Below are 15,052 nucleotides of genomic sequence, written 5' to 3' on the forward strand. Positions count from 1 at the left end.
AAGAGGGTGAGTCAGCCAATAACAGGGACTGGTCAGAGCAGGAATGGTGGAGGCCGCCTCCGCAGCCTGACCCTTCCAGAGAAGAAGAAGACAGAATTACAACAGGGGTTTGAGGGAGGTCACAGCTCAGAGGAAGATGAGGGGGAAAGTTGGGAAATAATGGGAGAGGAGGAGGAGCCAGGGCCAGAGCAGCAGCTGGCTGACACGTTATCGCTAGAAAGCGTTCCAGACCCACCATCTCCCCGAACCTGGCGAGCCTTAAAAGTAGGAGAGCAAAGAACTCAGAAGCAAAGGGCCCTCAGTGCCACCCATAGAAGAGATGACGAACGAGGAAGTGGGAGAGAAGGGGCGTGGAGATTTACTCGGGACAACGCCATTATTCCAAGAGGCTGCATTCCTAAGCCTCTCTCTGTAAATATTGAATAAAAAGCAGATGGTAAGGACTTTTCCTTGTCTTATCCGTTCCTGGCAACCTGCCGTAGGGGTTGGTTCCTCTGCCTCCTGACAGCCACTGAGGATTGGCTCCTAGGATCACTTTAGATAAGGTGCAAGAGCACTGAAGAGTTGTTCTGCATGTTCCAAAGCTAAACGTTTTGGAACACTGGAAACACAAGGTGCTCCCGTTTCAAGAGAATGGTGTGCAAGTTCTGTTACGTCCAGTGGAATGTCAAGGAAAACACACCTTAATCACCCCAAATCATTTGCTCCTGTACATGCGCATAAAATAGTCGAACTAGCTGGAAAGCAACACTTGGCAATTGGCATTGTTCATTTCAATGCACATCCCATTACAGTCATATCTCATGTTATGTTTGCTTCATGTTACATCTTTTCAGGTTGCGTCCCGCGGCGACCCGGAAAGGGTTACTTCTGGGTTTCGCCTCTTGCGCATGCGCACAAGCACTAAATTGCTCTTTGTGCATGCGCATAAGCACCAAATCACACCACACACCTGTCCAGATACGGCGCTTCAGGTTGAAGGCTTTTCAGGTTGCAAAAGGCCTCCGGAACAGATCCCGTTTGCAACCAGAGGTACCACTGTATTATGGTGATGGTATAATTATAAGATGGCTGTACAATCTTAGAAGGTGGTGTGGCTGTGGCTATCATGAAGGAACCCTGCACTTCTGAATTTGCCACGACACTTCTGATTCTTTACCCCAGTACGTGGGGATAATAAGCACATATGTCTTTCTTCAAACGGATATTTAGGTATTCCTTTTATGCCTCACCAATGTCTCTGAGCTTGTTGTTGTTGTTTTAAGCCTACAGAGCTAAGCTGGGAATGCTGAATACCGTGTCCAAGATACGAGGGCAAGTGAAAGCCACAGGGTACCCTCAGACAGAAGGGCTGCTTGGAGAGTGTATGCTTCGATATGGGAGAGAACTCGGAGAGGACTCCGCATTTGGTGAGCTTCTGCAGCTATGTGGCTTCTGTGGCCTTGGCATGTGGTTGTGGGGAAGACAGGCTCTGCCCCATGGAGCTTACAGTGGAGGAGCTAATAGAGGGAGGAGAGGCAAGGCTGAGACAGAATGAACATGAGAGAGTACAGTTCACACAGGCAGACACATTTCACGCATTTGCCATACTCAAGACGGTCCTCTAAAAGTGCAAAATCTCTGACTGGCAGAAGACATAATTAGGCCTGTGAGGTGATTTTCTCCAAACCACACCCACCTATTTTTCTAGAGAAAGAGGTGCCGGAACTCACCATGTTCAGTGGCGGAGGAACCCTCTCCGGCACCTGGGGCAGCGCAGCCCGTATGGACTGTGCATGTGCGGCTTCCCGCGTGTGCGCGCTTTGTACAGAATGCCACACATGTGCAGTCTGTAAGGGCTGCCGCTTGCACAGCGACGCTCGTACAAAGTGCGCATGTGCGGCAACCCGTACAAGCAGCATTCCATACGGACTGCTCATGCGCAGCAGCCCATACGGTCGCTGTGTGAGAGGGAGCCTGTACGGACAGTGTGTGAGAGCGGCAGCCATACAGACTGCGGGCACCCTCGGCCGCTCTACAGCTGGGGGGAGGTAGGGGCCATCTTGTCACCCCTCTCAGAGTGGCACCCCGGGCATACTGCCCCCTCTGCCCCCTTCCTCCTCCCCTGACCATGTTCTCTTATAATGGCAATGGTGCCCACTTGAGAGGTGCCAGAACTGAGTTCCGCTGAAGGCTGAAATAAAGCCCTGCCTATGGCTTTCTAAGGGATGCGGGTGGCGCTGTGGGTAAAAGCCTCAGCGCCTAGGGCTTGCCGATCGAAAAGTTGGCGGTTCGAATCCCCGCGGCGGGGTGCGCTCCCGTCGTTCGGTCCCAGCGCCTGCCAACCTAGCAGTTCGAAAGCACCCCCGCGTGCAAGTAGATAAATAGGGACCGCTTACTAGCGGGAAGGTAAACGGCGTTTCCATGTGCGGCTCTGGCTCGCCAGAGCAGCGATGTCACGCTGGCCACGTGACCCGGAAGTGTCTGCGGACAGCGCTGGCCCTCGGCCTCTTGAGTGAGATGGGCGCACAACCCTAGAGTCTGTCAAGACTGGCCCGTACGGGCAGGGGTACCTTTACCTATGGCTTTCTAAAAACAGAAGGTGGCCCCACCACCAAAAAGGTAAAGGGGGGGGGGGGCTTGGTTTGTGAACTGTTCCTGCCTACAACACGAGGACAGGGGAATACCAGGGGAAAATACAGGGGATTGGAAAGCTGTTCATATTTATGAGAACGGAGGGTGACAATGGAGCATATGGTTTTAATACCTAGGTTGTTGGGTTTTTGCCCTCTTCTACACCACATATGGTACTAATTTGATTTAATGAGTGCTGCTTCTTCCCTACAAGGCACTGCCCTAATCGATTCGGGGGAGAGCATGAAGCTGATGGGCGAAGTGAAAGACTCTCTGGACATCAACGTCAAGCAAAACTTCATCGATCCTCTTCAGCTGTTGCAAGACAAGGATTTAAAAGAGATTGGGGTGAGTTTATTTCTGGCTTGCACGTTTTGCCTTTTCAAATGTGCCAGGAGGTGCGGTGCATTAATCCCTTGAGAAATTTCACAAAGTGTCTCCGAACTTCTACCGTGAGCATCTCTAATTCTGCTGTAGCTCTGTTTTGGTTTGGAGCAATGGGAACATCTTCCCTCTCAGAGCCTTAGCGGGGCTTCTCTGTCCACAGCACCTAATCATCCCTGTTCTCCCCCTCCCAACCACTGTAAAATATTAGCAATCCCTTCACCCCTCTCTTCGCACAAGCAAGTAAACAAACCAGGAAGTCTTCCGATAGCTATCGTTTCCTGGTTTGGATGAAATGGGAAACCATGGTTAGCAGCTTTGGGGAAAGCTAGGTTATTAGCAGCTACCATATTTTTCGCTCTATAAGACGCACCAGACCACGAGACGCACCTAGTTTTTGGAGGAGGAAAACAAGAAAAAAAATATTCTGAATCTCAGAAGCCAGAACAGCAAGAGGGATCGCTGCGCAGTGAAAGCAGCAATCCCTCTTGCTGTTCTGGCTTCTGGGATAGCTGCATAGCCTGCATTCGCTCCATAAGACGCACACACATTTCCCCTTACTTTTTAGGAGGGAAAAAGTGTGTCTTATAGAGTAAAAAATACAGTAATTTCCCCTACAGGCTCATTTACACTTCCACTTTCCTTGCTGCTTTCCCCCAGGAAAACCCACTGTTTACTGCTGAATGGGAGCAAATGTCAGTCGGGTTTTCTCCAGGTTCAAGTTTTCTCCGATTCAGCACTAAAGGGCAAGTTTTCCAGGGGAAAGGCAAAAGTGCTTGGATGCATGCTTTCTAGACATGGGGTAAGGAAAAGTGTGAATGAACCCTGTTTCTCCCCCTCCCACCCATTGAGAAAATTAGCTGCTGAAGGAGAGATAAAATAGCTGTAGAAAAACCCGATAGAACCAGGGTTTGCTTTTCTTCCTGCTAAGCCTCTCCAGTTTCCTCTGCTCCTCTTTGTAGCTGATGGCGGTTGGCAATCCAACACCATCTGGAGGATCACGGCTCCTCCCCCCCCCCCCCCCGCTTTTCATATTCAAATGCAACCATGGTTTAGCATTATGTCTCTTGTGCTAACCATGGTTTATCATGATCTCTCTTGTGTTAACTCCCACATTGCAGTCAGAATAATAATAAAAAATTCAGAACTTGACTGAAAGCCAGGATGCAAAGTGAAACCATATTTTGGCAGTCGCTTGCTTCTCATTCGGGGAGTCTAAAGGTTCCCCCCCCCTCCACATTGAGTGAAGTGTCCTGCATGAAAGGATTTATTGCTGTGTAATATTTGGAGTGTTCACAGATGCTGGGTTGTTTCTTTGGTTGAGGGGTGTTTGTTTTTTGGCTGACATCCCACGGGACTTTCCCTAGGTGCATAAATCAGCATAATGTCGTCTTTAAGTGAAACATGCTTGCAAAACGTCATTTGGGGCTCCTTGCCATTTGGATTCTTAGCAATTGGATTTCTTTTTGTTTTGAACACAGCACCACCTGAAGAAACTAGAAGGCCGGCGTTTAGATTACGATTACAAAAAGAAGCGTCTAGGGAAGATACCAGATGAGGAGGTTAAGCAAGCTGTGGAAAAGTTCGAAGAATCCAAAGAACTGGCAGAGAGGAGCATGTTCAACTTTTTAGAAAATGATGTAAGACCCTCTTGCTGATTTTAAGGTCTTTGAGAGTGCAAGGACTGATTTGGTGTGTTTGTGTACATTCCATGTGGTTGCAGTGTCCTAACTACTAGTGTGTGTGTGTGTGTGTGTGTGTGTGTGTGTGTGTGTAATCAAGGTAGGATGCGGGGGGCACTGTGGTTTAACCACTGAGCCTCCTGGGCTTGCTGATCGGAAGGTTGATGGTTCGAATCCCCACAATGAGGTGAGCTCCCATTGCTCTGTCCCAGCTCCTGCCAACCTAGCAGTTCAAAAGCACACCAGTGTGAGTAGATAAATAGGTACCGCTGCGGCGGGAAGGTAAATGGCATTTCTATGCGCTCTGGCTTCTGTCACAGTGTCCCATTGTGCCAGAAGGAATTTAGTCCTGCTGGCCACATAGCCCAGAAAGCTGTCTGTGGACAAACGCCTGCTCCCTCGGCCTGAAAGCGAGATGAGCGCCACAACCCCATTGTCACCTTTGACTGGACTTAACCGTCCAGGGATCATTTAACTTTACCTTTACCTTTTACAATCAAGGTTTTTAAGCCATACAGTCACAAACTCTATACAAAAGAGATGTGTAAACAGTGGCGCAAAAGCGGGCGTGTATTATCTTGATCTTGATGTTTACAATCCCAGAGCACATAATGAAAAACAACCATAGTACCAGACTCATTCAGTGCTCTGCTATAATACATTCTCCTGATCCTTAATTGTTATAGAGAAGGTTTCGTTTATAGTTTGTTTGTTTGGTATATTTGTATCCTGCCTTTACTCCTAGAGGAGCCCAAGGGCGGCAAATGTCAAAATCGTAAACCAACATATTTTAAGCATTTAAATATCTAAAAAAAGACAGCTAATAACATTTTATCAAACCATTTGGTTGCCATTAGATACAGTGGTGCTTCAGGTTACATACGCTTCAGGTTACACACTCCGCTATCCCAGAAATAGTGCTTCAGGTTAAGAACTTTGCTTCAGGATGAGAACAGAAATTGTGCTCTGGTGGCGCAGCAGCAGCAGGAGGCCCCATTAGCTAAAGTGGTGCTTCAGGTTAAGAACAGTTTCAGGTTAAGAACGGACCTCCGGAACGAATTAAGTACTTAACCCGAGGTACCACTGTATGAGGTTTAATGTGTTAATTTTCCTGGTTATAATGCTAGCTGCCACTTCTGCCCTGATTTCTGGCATTCCTTTTACATTGCATTACCTGTTGTGTTATGGCACCGTGGCACGGCACATTTAAATCGGCACCATACCGCTTTAACACTCATGGCTTTGTGCAAAGAATTCTGGGAATTGTAGTCTGCTGAGAGTTGCTGGGAGACTCCTGTGTCTCCCCCACAGAGCTATAATTTTCTGAGTGATTAAACAGCCAGCGCCTCTTCCCAAGGGATTCTGGGAATTGTAGTTCTCTGAGGGGAATAGGAGTCTCCTAACAACTCCCAGCCCCTGTTTACTAGTGGTATGATACCACTTTTAATATATTATGCAGGATGGGGCCTAAATGGTGTGGATGTGACCATCCTTTCAAAATTCCAAATGTGCCCATGAATCCAAAAAAGTCTGGCAATCCCTGTCCTATATTGTAGTAGAGAGGAAACGGTAGGCCTTTGCCTGCCCCTGTCTGTTTCTTTAAAATCACCTATGCTTTATGTTGATGGCTAATGGCAGCTTTAAAACAAAGACAAACGGCTGTGTTTTTGTTCTTTGTATTGCTTTAGAAAGGCTGCCACCTGGTGAGAGAAGTGAGGGTTATCACAGAGTTCCCCGTGTGTGGTTTACTAAGAAACAATTTCCGGGTTTCTCTGGTAAGACACAGCACATCCTGAGAGCTCCATCTTTACCACTGACAGGAGCACTGATAAAATGCCTTATGCTGAATCTGACTATTGATTCCCCGAGCTCAGGTTTGTCTACACCTGGGATGGTGAACCTCAGGCCTCTGGGCCAAATGTGGCCCCCAGGTCTCTCATTCTGGCCCCTGGAACTCTCTCCAGGCCACACGCCCTTTCAGCTCTGCTTTGCATCCTCCTTGAGTGTTATGACCTGTCTGGAATGTGGCCTTGGACTCTGATGATGCTTCTGGCTTGCCTTGATGGAATTGGTTTCATGTTTTTCAACTGTTTTTATTTTGTATAATGGTTTTTAATTATGCAACTGTTTTAATTTTTTACATGTGACGGCTTTGTGTATGTTGCTTCATTGCAAATCACTTCAGGATGTCTCGTGGGAAGAGGTTCATAAATGCAGTAAATAATATTAATATTAATATGCATTAAATAATATTAATTAGTGATGTATGGAAGTGAGAGCTGGACCATAAAGAAGGCTGATTGCCGAAGAATTGATGCTTTGGAATTCTGGTGCTGGAGGAGACTCTTGAGAGTCCCATGGACTGCAAGAAGATCAAACCTATCCATTCTGAAGGAAATCAGCCCAGAGTGCTCATTGGAAGGACAGATCCTGAAGCTGAGACTCCAATACTTTGGCCACCTCATGAGAAGAGAAGACTCCCTGGAAAAGACCCTGATGTTGGGAAAGTTGGAGGGCACAAGGAGAAGGGGACGGCAGAGGATGAGATGGTTGGATAGTGTTCTCGAAGCTACCAGCATGAGTTTGACCAAACTGCGGGAGGCAGTAGAAGACAGAAGTGCCTGGCGTGCTCTGGTCCATGGGGTCACGAAGAGTCGGACACGACTAAACAACAACAACAAATATTATTAATATTAATGCTTCCAAAGAACCAGTGTGGAAGCACATTGTGGCAACCTTTTTTGTACCATCAATCTCTTGCCTACTTTCAGCAGTTCTTACTCCTTGCGCCCTCCCTTTCTTTAGGCCAGCTTGGCACCCTCCAGATTTTTTTGTACAACAACTGTGCTGGCTAAGGCTGATGGGAGTTATCCCAAACATCTGGAGGGCACCGGGTTGGCAAAGGCTGCTCTAGGGTCTTCTACAACAATAATGGCTGCTGGGTGCCCCTTTTTCCTGGTCATGCAATGCAAGCCCCTTTTTGTGTATTCAGATTTGGGAACATCGTGCAAAGCCCGTTATGTAAATTCCCTTTCCATTGCCTCCTTTTCAGATAGAGCAAGTGAGCCAGTTGCTAGTCTTTGTAGAAGCTGCAGTAGAGTATCATAAGCAGTCTACAGAGATTCTAGAAGATCTGCAGAGCAAGCTACAAAACAGGTAAGAATAACTCTAGGTTACCTCTGGTTCATCTTAAAACCAGGAATGGGGAGCCTTTCGTCCTCTGTAGGTTGTTGGACTACAACTCCCATCAGTCTTGACAGGGATGGAAGGGACGGTCCATTTCAGTTTTCTTGATTCCTCCTTTTTCCCGTCTTCAATCCAGTTCTTCACATTTCTGCAGCAATTTGAGATATTTAATCCTCATGAAAATTCTTCAGCATTTTCTTGCCACTTCCTCCTAATCAACACATTTATGTATGCCGCATTGACTAATGTACACATTTTCCCGAGCCATTTCTCCTAACTGCATTTTTGTATGTTAGATTTACTAGTATATTCATTTTAATGCACACTTTCCCTAATACAGTCATACCTTGGTTATCAAACACCTTGGTACTCAGATGTTTTGGCTCCTGAACGCCGCAAACCCGAAATGAGTGTTCCGGTTTGCGGATGTTTCTTGGAAGTCAAACGTCTGACACAACTTCCACGGCTTCCAACTGAGTGCAGGAAGCTCCTGCAGCCAATCAGAAACCGCACCTTGGTTTTTGAATCATTCTAGGAGTTGAACGGACTCCCAGAATGGATTAAGTTCGACAACCAAGGTACCACTATGTATGCATTCTTGTGAGCATTTTGGTAGGTGAACTGCATCTTAAAATTCAGATAATTGAGATTTTCAAAGGGTGGCGGTGCTTCAGTTCCCATAATGTTTCAGAAAGTGCAAATCTGATAAATTTGGCTGTGGATTCAAACTAAATTGAATCCATCCCCCATCCCTAGTCTTGACTACTAGACCTGCTTACTGGGGCTGATGGGAGGCATATTCATCAACATCTGGCGAGCCAAAGATTGCCCACCCCTGCTTTAAACACTGCCAGCTGTGGCTCTCTGCATCTTCCAGGGTCATAGAGTTTTGACCCTTGACTTCTCTGTTTGCAGGATAAACATAGCATCAAGTCGTCCAAGACGAGAATTCAAGCCAAAGCCGGTGATAAGGACACCTCTTGAAATTAGCAACGGTCAGCAGCACAATGGGATTTCATTCAGTCCATCGATAAAATCCACAGGTGAGCATGCCTTTGTGAAACTGGCAACCCTCAAAACTAAGTTGGGAGCTCTTCATGTGTAGCAGATGAAAACTTGCTAAATGAATGTATCCTTCCTTTGACTTCATTCTGGGCTAAGGTATAAATTGCCTTCATTCCCTTTTCTAATGACCTACATAGACAGTCTGCCTGCAGTAACATTTCTCTACTAAATTTGCTCCTTGTCCCCTTCCTGAAAATATGCCCCACATTATCACTTAGGAACCAACATGCTCTGGTTGTAGAGGCAGACCCACACAATACAGTGGTACCTCAGGTTACATATGCTTCAGGTTACATATGCTTCAGGTTACAGACTCTGCCAACCCAGAAATATTACCTCGGGTTAAGAACTTTGCTTCAGGATGAGAACAGAAATCATGCTCCGGTGGCACGGCAGCAGTGGGAGGCCCCATTAGCTAAAGTGGTGCTTCAGGTTAAGAACAGTTTCAGGTTAAGAACGGACCTCTGGAACGAATTAAGTGCGTAATCAGAGGTACCACTGTACATTTAAAGTAAATCCAACACACATGACCCCCCCCCCCGAACCCTGGGAGATGTAGTTTCTCCATTAAGGGGCTACATTTCCCAGCACCTTTCACAAACTACAGTTCCCTGGATTCTTTGGGCGAGTCAACTTCTTTAAATATACGTTGGATATGTTTGAAATGTATGGTGTGGATGTGCCCTAAAAGTTTCCTCCTTGCATTAAAGAGCACTTCTCTTTGCCCACCCCCTGTGGGCTCCAGTTGTCCAGCCATTGTGCACCAATGGGGGAAGAGCTGTAACTCAGTGTTAAGGCACCTGTCTCAAATAGCAAAGGTCCTTGGTTCAATCCCTGTCATCTCCAGATACGTAAGAGCAGAAGAGGATCAGGCCAGTGGCCCATGTAGTCCAGCAGCCTGTTCATACAGTGGCCAACAACACGTCTCTGGCAGGATTCAAGCACAAGAGCTCTCTCCCTTCCTGTGTTTTCCAGCTACTGCTATTCAGAAGCATTGGTGCCTCTAACTGTGGAGGCAGATTGTAGCTTTCATGGCTAGTAGCCACCGTCAGTCCTCTACAATTGTGTTATTGGATTTGATATCCCGCTTTATCACTACCCAAAGGAGTCTCAAAGCAGCTAACATTCTCCTTTCCCTTCCTCCCCCACAACAAACACTCTGTGAGGTGAGTGAGGCTGAGAGACTTCAGAGAAGTGTGACTAGCCCAAAGTCACCCAGCAGCTGCATGTGGAGGAGCGGAGACGCGAACCCAGTTCACCAGATTACGAGTCCACCGCTCTTAACCACTACACCACACTGGCTCTCTTATTATTAATTATCATCATCATCATCAGATCCCAGGGTGGTGTACAACATTAAAAACACATTACAGAATACCCAGTGCTATTTTTCTAGAAAAAGAGGTGACAGAACTCACCACGAACGCCTCCCTTGTTCTCTTATACAGTCAAACCTCAGTTCTCAACCGGCTCCATTTTCGAACGTTTCAGCTCCCGAATGCCAAAAACCCGGAAGTAAATGCTCCGGTTTTGGAACTTTTTTTGGAACCCAAACATCCGACGCGGCTTCCGCTTGAATGCAAGAAGTTCTTCAACCAATTGGAAGCCACGCCTCGGTTGTCAAACGTTTCAGAAGTCAAATGGTCTTCCGGAACCGATTCCGTTCAACAACGGAGGTTTGGCTGTAATGGCAACGGTGCCCATCTGAGAGGTGCCGGAACTGAGTTCCAGCTGGAAAGAAAGCCTTGAGAACATCGATAAAGACATAATAAAAAGCATACTGACAGACAGCCTTATAATAAAATAGTCACAACAGTCTTCCCACACTTCCACAGGCCATAGATTATTTAATAGCCATAGGCATGGGTAATGAGGAATGTTTTTGCTTGGTGCCTAAAGACGTGTGTCAGGGAACTGCCATTGGCTCAGAGGCGAGAGATAGAAGGGCAGTTGTGTTACAGGGAGCCCCTGAAAATCTTGTGAAGCAGTTCCGGCGAGGAGGAAAGCCCCACCTCCAGTGGAGAGGAGGTGCAAGGACCAGAGGATGCTAGTAAGAGCCTTAACACCGCGCCTGAGCCAGCCGGAGAGGAGGGAAGCACGCCCTTGCTACTACTGGCCCATCAAGCGCAGTAGTCTGCGGCGCAGGGAGAGGCGGAAAAGGCTGGGGGTGACGAAACTTTTATGTTGGGGGAGGTACAAAAACAGACCACTCCCAGACTCTGCCAGCGATTGAGCCAGACATGAACTTATCACGCTCTTCACTGTAAATAGTTTGCACCAAAATAAAACCTGTAAAAGACAGGTTGGAGTCCTGCCTGGTTACTCTCGAGCAACCGCAACAGCACCTGACAACGTGTAATGATGGTGGCAGGCAAGCCTCTCTGGGGAGAGCATTCCACAATCAGGGAGCCATCCCAGAAAAGACACATTCTCTTGTGGCCACCCTCCAAACCTCTTTGGGATGGAGGACATAGAGAAGGGCCTCAGATGACATGCAGAGGGTCTGGGTCGGTTCATATGGGGAGAGGTGATCCTTAAGGTATTGGGAGAGACTCCTGCCTGAAATCTTGGAGAGCGGCTGCCAGTCGGAGTAGACAGGACTGAGACAGTACTGGGAGCGGCCGCCGAGACCACATAACGCCGGTCTTGAAAGACCTACATTGGCTCCCAGTATGTTTCCGAGCACAATTCAAAGTGTTGGTGCTGACCTTTAAAGCCCTAAACGGCCTCGGCCCAGTATACCTGAAGGAGCGTCTCCACCCCCATCGTTCAGCCCGGACACTGAGGTCCAGCGCCAAGGGCCTTTTGACGGTTCCCTCGCTGCGAGAAGCCAAGTTACAGGGAACTAGGCAGAGGGCCTTCTCGGTAGTGGCGCCCTCCCTATGGAATGCCCTCCCCCCAGATGTCAAAGAGAACAGCAACTACCAGACTTTTTGAAGACATCTGAAGGCAGCCCTGTTTAGGGAAGCTTTTAATGTTTGATGTATTACAGCATTTTAATATTTTTTGGAAGCTGCCCAGAGTGGCTGGGGAAGCCCAGCCAGGTGGGCGGGGTATAAATTTATTATTATTATTATTATTATTATTATTATTATTATTATTATTATTTGAACTGATGGGTCCGATTTGGTATAAATCAGCTTCCTACATTGACTTGCTATGAACATAGGAAGTAGCCTTCTGCCGAGTCGGCATAATACTACTACAACAATGGGTTAATTTCGTTTTAATTGGTCATGAATAATCTTGGGCAAAATCTACAGAGCGTCAGGTTAAAAATTGCTCTCTCGTGTGTCTCTGGGCAGGTTCTTCATCACATATGGACCAGCCTTGCTGCCAAGCTTTATATGACTTTGAGCCAGAAAACGAAGGTGAGCTTGGATTTAAGGAAGGCGACGTCATCACGCTGACCAATCAGATCGATGAGAACTGGTTTGAAGGCATGTTGAATGGCGAATCGGGCTTCTTCCCCATCAATTACGTGGAGGTTGTGGTGCCATTGCCTCAGTGAGCCTGCCATCCTCACGTCACAAATGCATTTTTTCCGTCAGTGAAAAGAAGTCTTTCCCCCCAAAGTGGCTTTTCATTTGTGTGGCATTCTACGAAAGCCTTGTTCTTTTGACCAACTTACTGACTTTTTTGTATGTGTCTTTAAAAAAAAAAAATATTTATTTTGTATTCATGTAGTTTGTACATATATATATATATATCTCGTATAAAAAAATCCTCCCCTTTTGTTAAATAAACACACACAGATTTCCCTGACCTAATTCCTTGCTTTGTGCCTTGAAGATCTGTACACGTTTACTGATAGATCAACTGTTGCTTCCCAAGTGCATTTACTTCCTCGCATGATGTCGGAAACTTCCATTTACCTGCAGTGAATTTACTCGTGGGCACAATTTTTGAAGCTGCTGTGAGTAAGAGCTAGTTCTCAGTGAGCTACCTTTGTTACATTCAACTTAACTGTGAAAAGCTAATACCTGTTGTGCGCTGTACCCGAACAAAAAAGCCAAGTCAATGTCACAGCTAAATTGATTCTCCATTGACCAAATGTAATAAACACTGTTGTGGGAAATGTGCATTTACTGTGTCTTGGAACTTGTGGCGTTCTGGTTCTAGTTGCCAATAATTTCTGAGGTCTATAATCCACATGTAACTGTACTTCAGTTTCCTAAGAGGGTACTGATGCTGTTAGGAAAAAGTTAAAACATACTGTATTTTTCGCTCTATAGGATGCACCTTGCTTTAGAGGGGGAGAACAAGAAAAAAAAATCTCCCCCTCTCTGCTCAGCGCTCCTTCAGCGAAGCGGCAGGAGAAATGGAGCCCCTTCCATTTCTCCTCCCGCTTGGCTGAAGGGGCGCTGCGCAGCTCTCCCTCTCTGCTGAAGCCGGGAGAGTCTTGCTCACTGAAATTAAATATATTGCAGAAACAGTGAGAACGGGTGGCTTTTGTGGTTACGTAAACTCAGCTCCTGTTTCATTGTATATTGTATTCATAATTGGCATCTACTAGTTGAGTTGGATGCTATTTCCTACTTCAGTTTGTGTTGCAGGGCATATCAAGTTCAATTCATAGCTTTTATTACCTACAACCCTCAGCCTTTTTGTAGTATAGCCCAATATTGAATATCTGTAATGGATTGAGGTTGAATCCTGACAAGACAGAAGTACTGTTTTTGGGGGACAGGGGGCAGGCTGGTGTGGAGGACTCCCTGATCCTGAATGGGGTAACTGTACCCCTGAAGGACCAGGTGCGCAGCCTGGGAGTTATTTTGGACTCACAGCTGTCCATGGAGGCGCAGGTTAATTCTGTGTCCAAGGCAGCTGTCTACCAGCTCCACCTGGTACGCAGGCTGAGACCCTACCTGCTCGCAGACTGTCTTGCTAGAGTGGTGCATGCTCTAGTTAAATCTCCCGCTTGGACTACTGCAATGTGCTCTGTGTGGGGCTACCTTTGAAGGTGACTCGGAACTGCAGTTAATCCAGAATGCAGCAGCTAGACTGGTGACTGGGAGTGGCCACCGAGACCATATAACACCAGACCTGAAAGATCTTCGTTGGCTCCCAGTACGTTTCCGAGCACAATTCAAAGTGTTGGCGCTGACCTTTAAAGCCCTAAACGGCCTCGGCCCAGTATACCTGAAGGAGTGTCTCCACCCTCATCGTTCAGCCTAGACACTGAGGTCCAGCTTTGAGGGCCTTCTGGTGGTGCCCTCACTACGAGAAGGTTACAGGGAACCATGCAGAGGGTCTTCTCGGTAATGGCGCCTGCCCTGTGGAATGCCCTCCCATCAGATGTCAAGGAAATAAACAACTATCTGACTTTTAGAAGAAATCTGAAGGCAACCCAGTTTAGGGAAGTTTTTAATATTTGATGTTTTATTGTATTTTTGATATTTTGTTGGGCGCCACCCAGAGTGGCTGGGGAAACCCAGCCAGATGGGCAGGGTATAATTTATTATTATTAATTATTATTATTATTAATTATTATTATTATTTTAATCTGCTCAGTCACTTTGCAGGGGCGGTTAGGTGTATATACAGATTTACCTCTTAGAATACTGTACTGGTTTCCACTATGTTACTTGAGCTTTTGCTTCCCCTTCTCTTCATTCCAACCCCCACCCCAGGGGTAGGGATGGAGTCTAACAATCTGCTGGGCTATAGCTATTCCCCTTGATTTGGCATTATTGCTGAAAGGGAATCCCAGTTGACCTCAATGGTGCCCCAGCTGTGACCTTTTCTGAACACACGCAGCCTTGCATCAGTTGTTCATGCTCTACTAATCTCCCCCCCCCCCCCATTTGCTATATTTATAATAAAACAAGCAGAAGGCAGGTCAGAGAAGAGTTATTCTGTGTGTTTATATCTTGCATATAATAAAAAGGTAAGGCTGTCGTCATGCAGCAGTTTGCAGCCAAGCAAACACAGTGTAGTAACAGTCAAATGATGGTGATGTTATGTTATGAGAACTGTTGCTGCAGTGCTGGAGGGAAGAGAGATGAGAGACTGGGGCAGGTTGCCCAGAGGAGCCATTGAGAAATAACTCTAAAGGGAAGACCGTGGATTTAGTTAATTGAGAGAAGCAGTTGGGGGAGGGGGTACACAGGGCAGATATG

The 15,052-nt window shown here is 46.8% G+C and overlaps 1 protein-coding gene across 4 annotated transcripts in view; it reads left to right on the forward strand.

The window, feature by feature from the left end:
- The window catches only part of SH3GL3 (SH3 domain containing GRB2 like 3, endophilin A3), a 48,557-nt gene extending 35,545 nt beyond the window's left edge, over positions 1-13,012 (forward strand). For 2 of the 4 annotated variants that reach the window (XM_028706578.2, XM_028706579.2), the window contains 6 exons: positions 1,266-1,409; positions 2,828-2,961; positions 4,479-4,637; positions 7,732-7,835; positions 8,781-8,908; positions 12,236-13,012. In XM_028706578.2, coding sequence (XP_028562411.1) covers positions 1,266-1,409; positions 2,828-2,961; positions 4,479-4,637; positions 7,732-7,835; positions 8,781-8,908; positions 12,236-12,441 — 875 coding nt within the window. In that variant the 3' untranslated portion in view covers positions 12,442-13,012. The remainder of the gene's footprint in view (positions 1-1,265; positions 1,410-2,827; positions 2,962-4,478; positions 4,638-7,731; positions 7,836-8,780; positions 8,909-12,235) is intronic. The other 2 variants (XM_028706580.2, XM_028706581.2) reach the window with 1 other exon arrangement.
- Positions 13,013-15,052: the final 2,040 nt, after the last annotated feature.

The sequence above is a fragment of the Podarcis muralis genome, chromosome 14 (genome assembly GCF_964188315.1).
Source record: "Podarcis muralis chromosome 14, rPodMur119.hap1.1, whole genome shotgun sequence".
NCBI classification, from domain to species: domain Eukaryota; kingdom Metazoa; phylum Chordata; class Lepidosauria; order Squamata; family Lacertidae; genus Podarcis; species Podarcis muralis.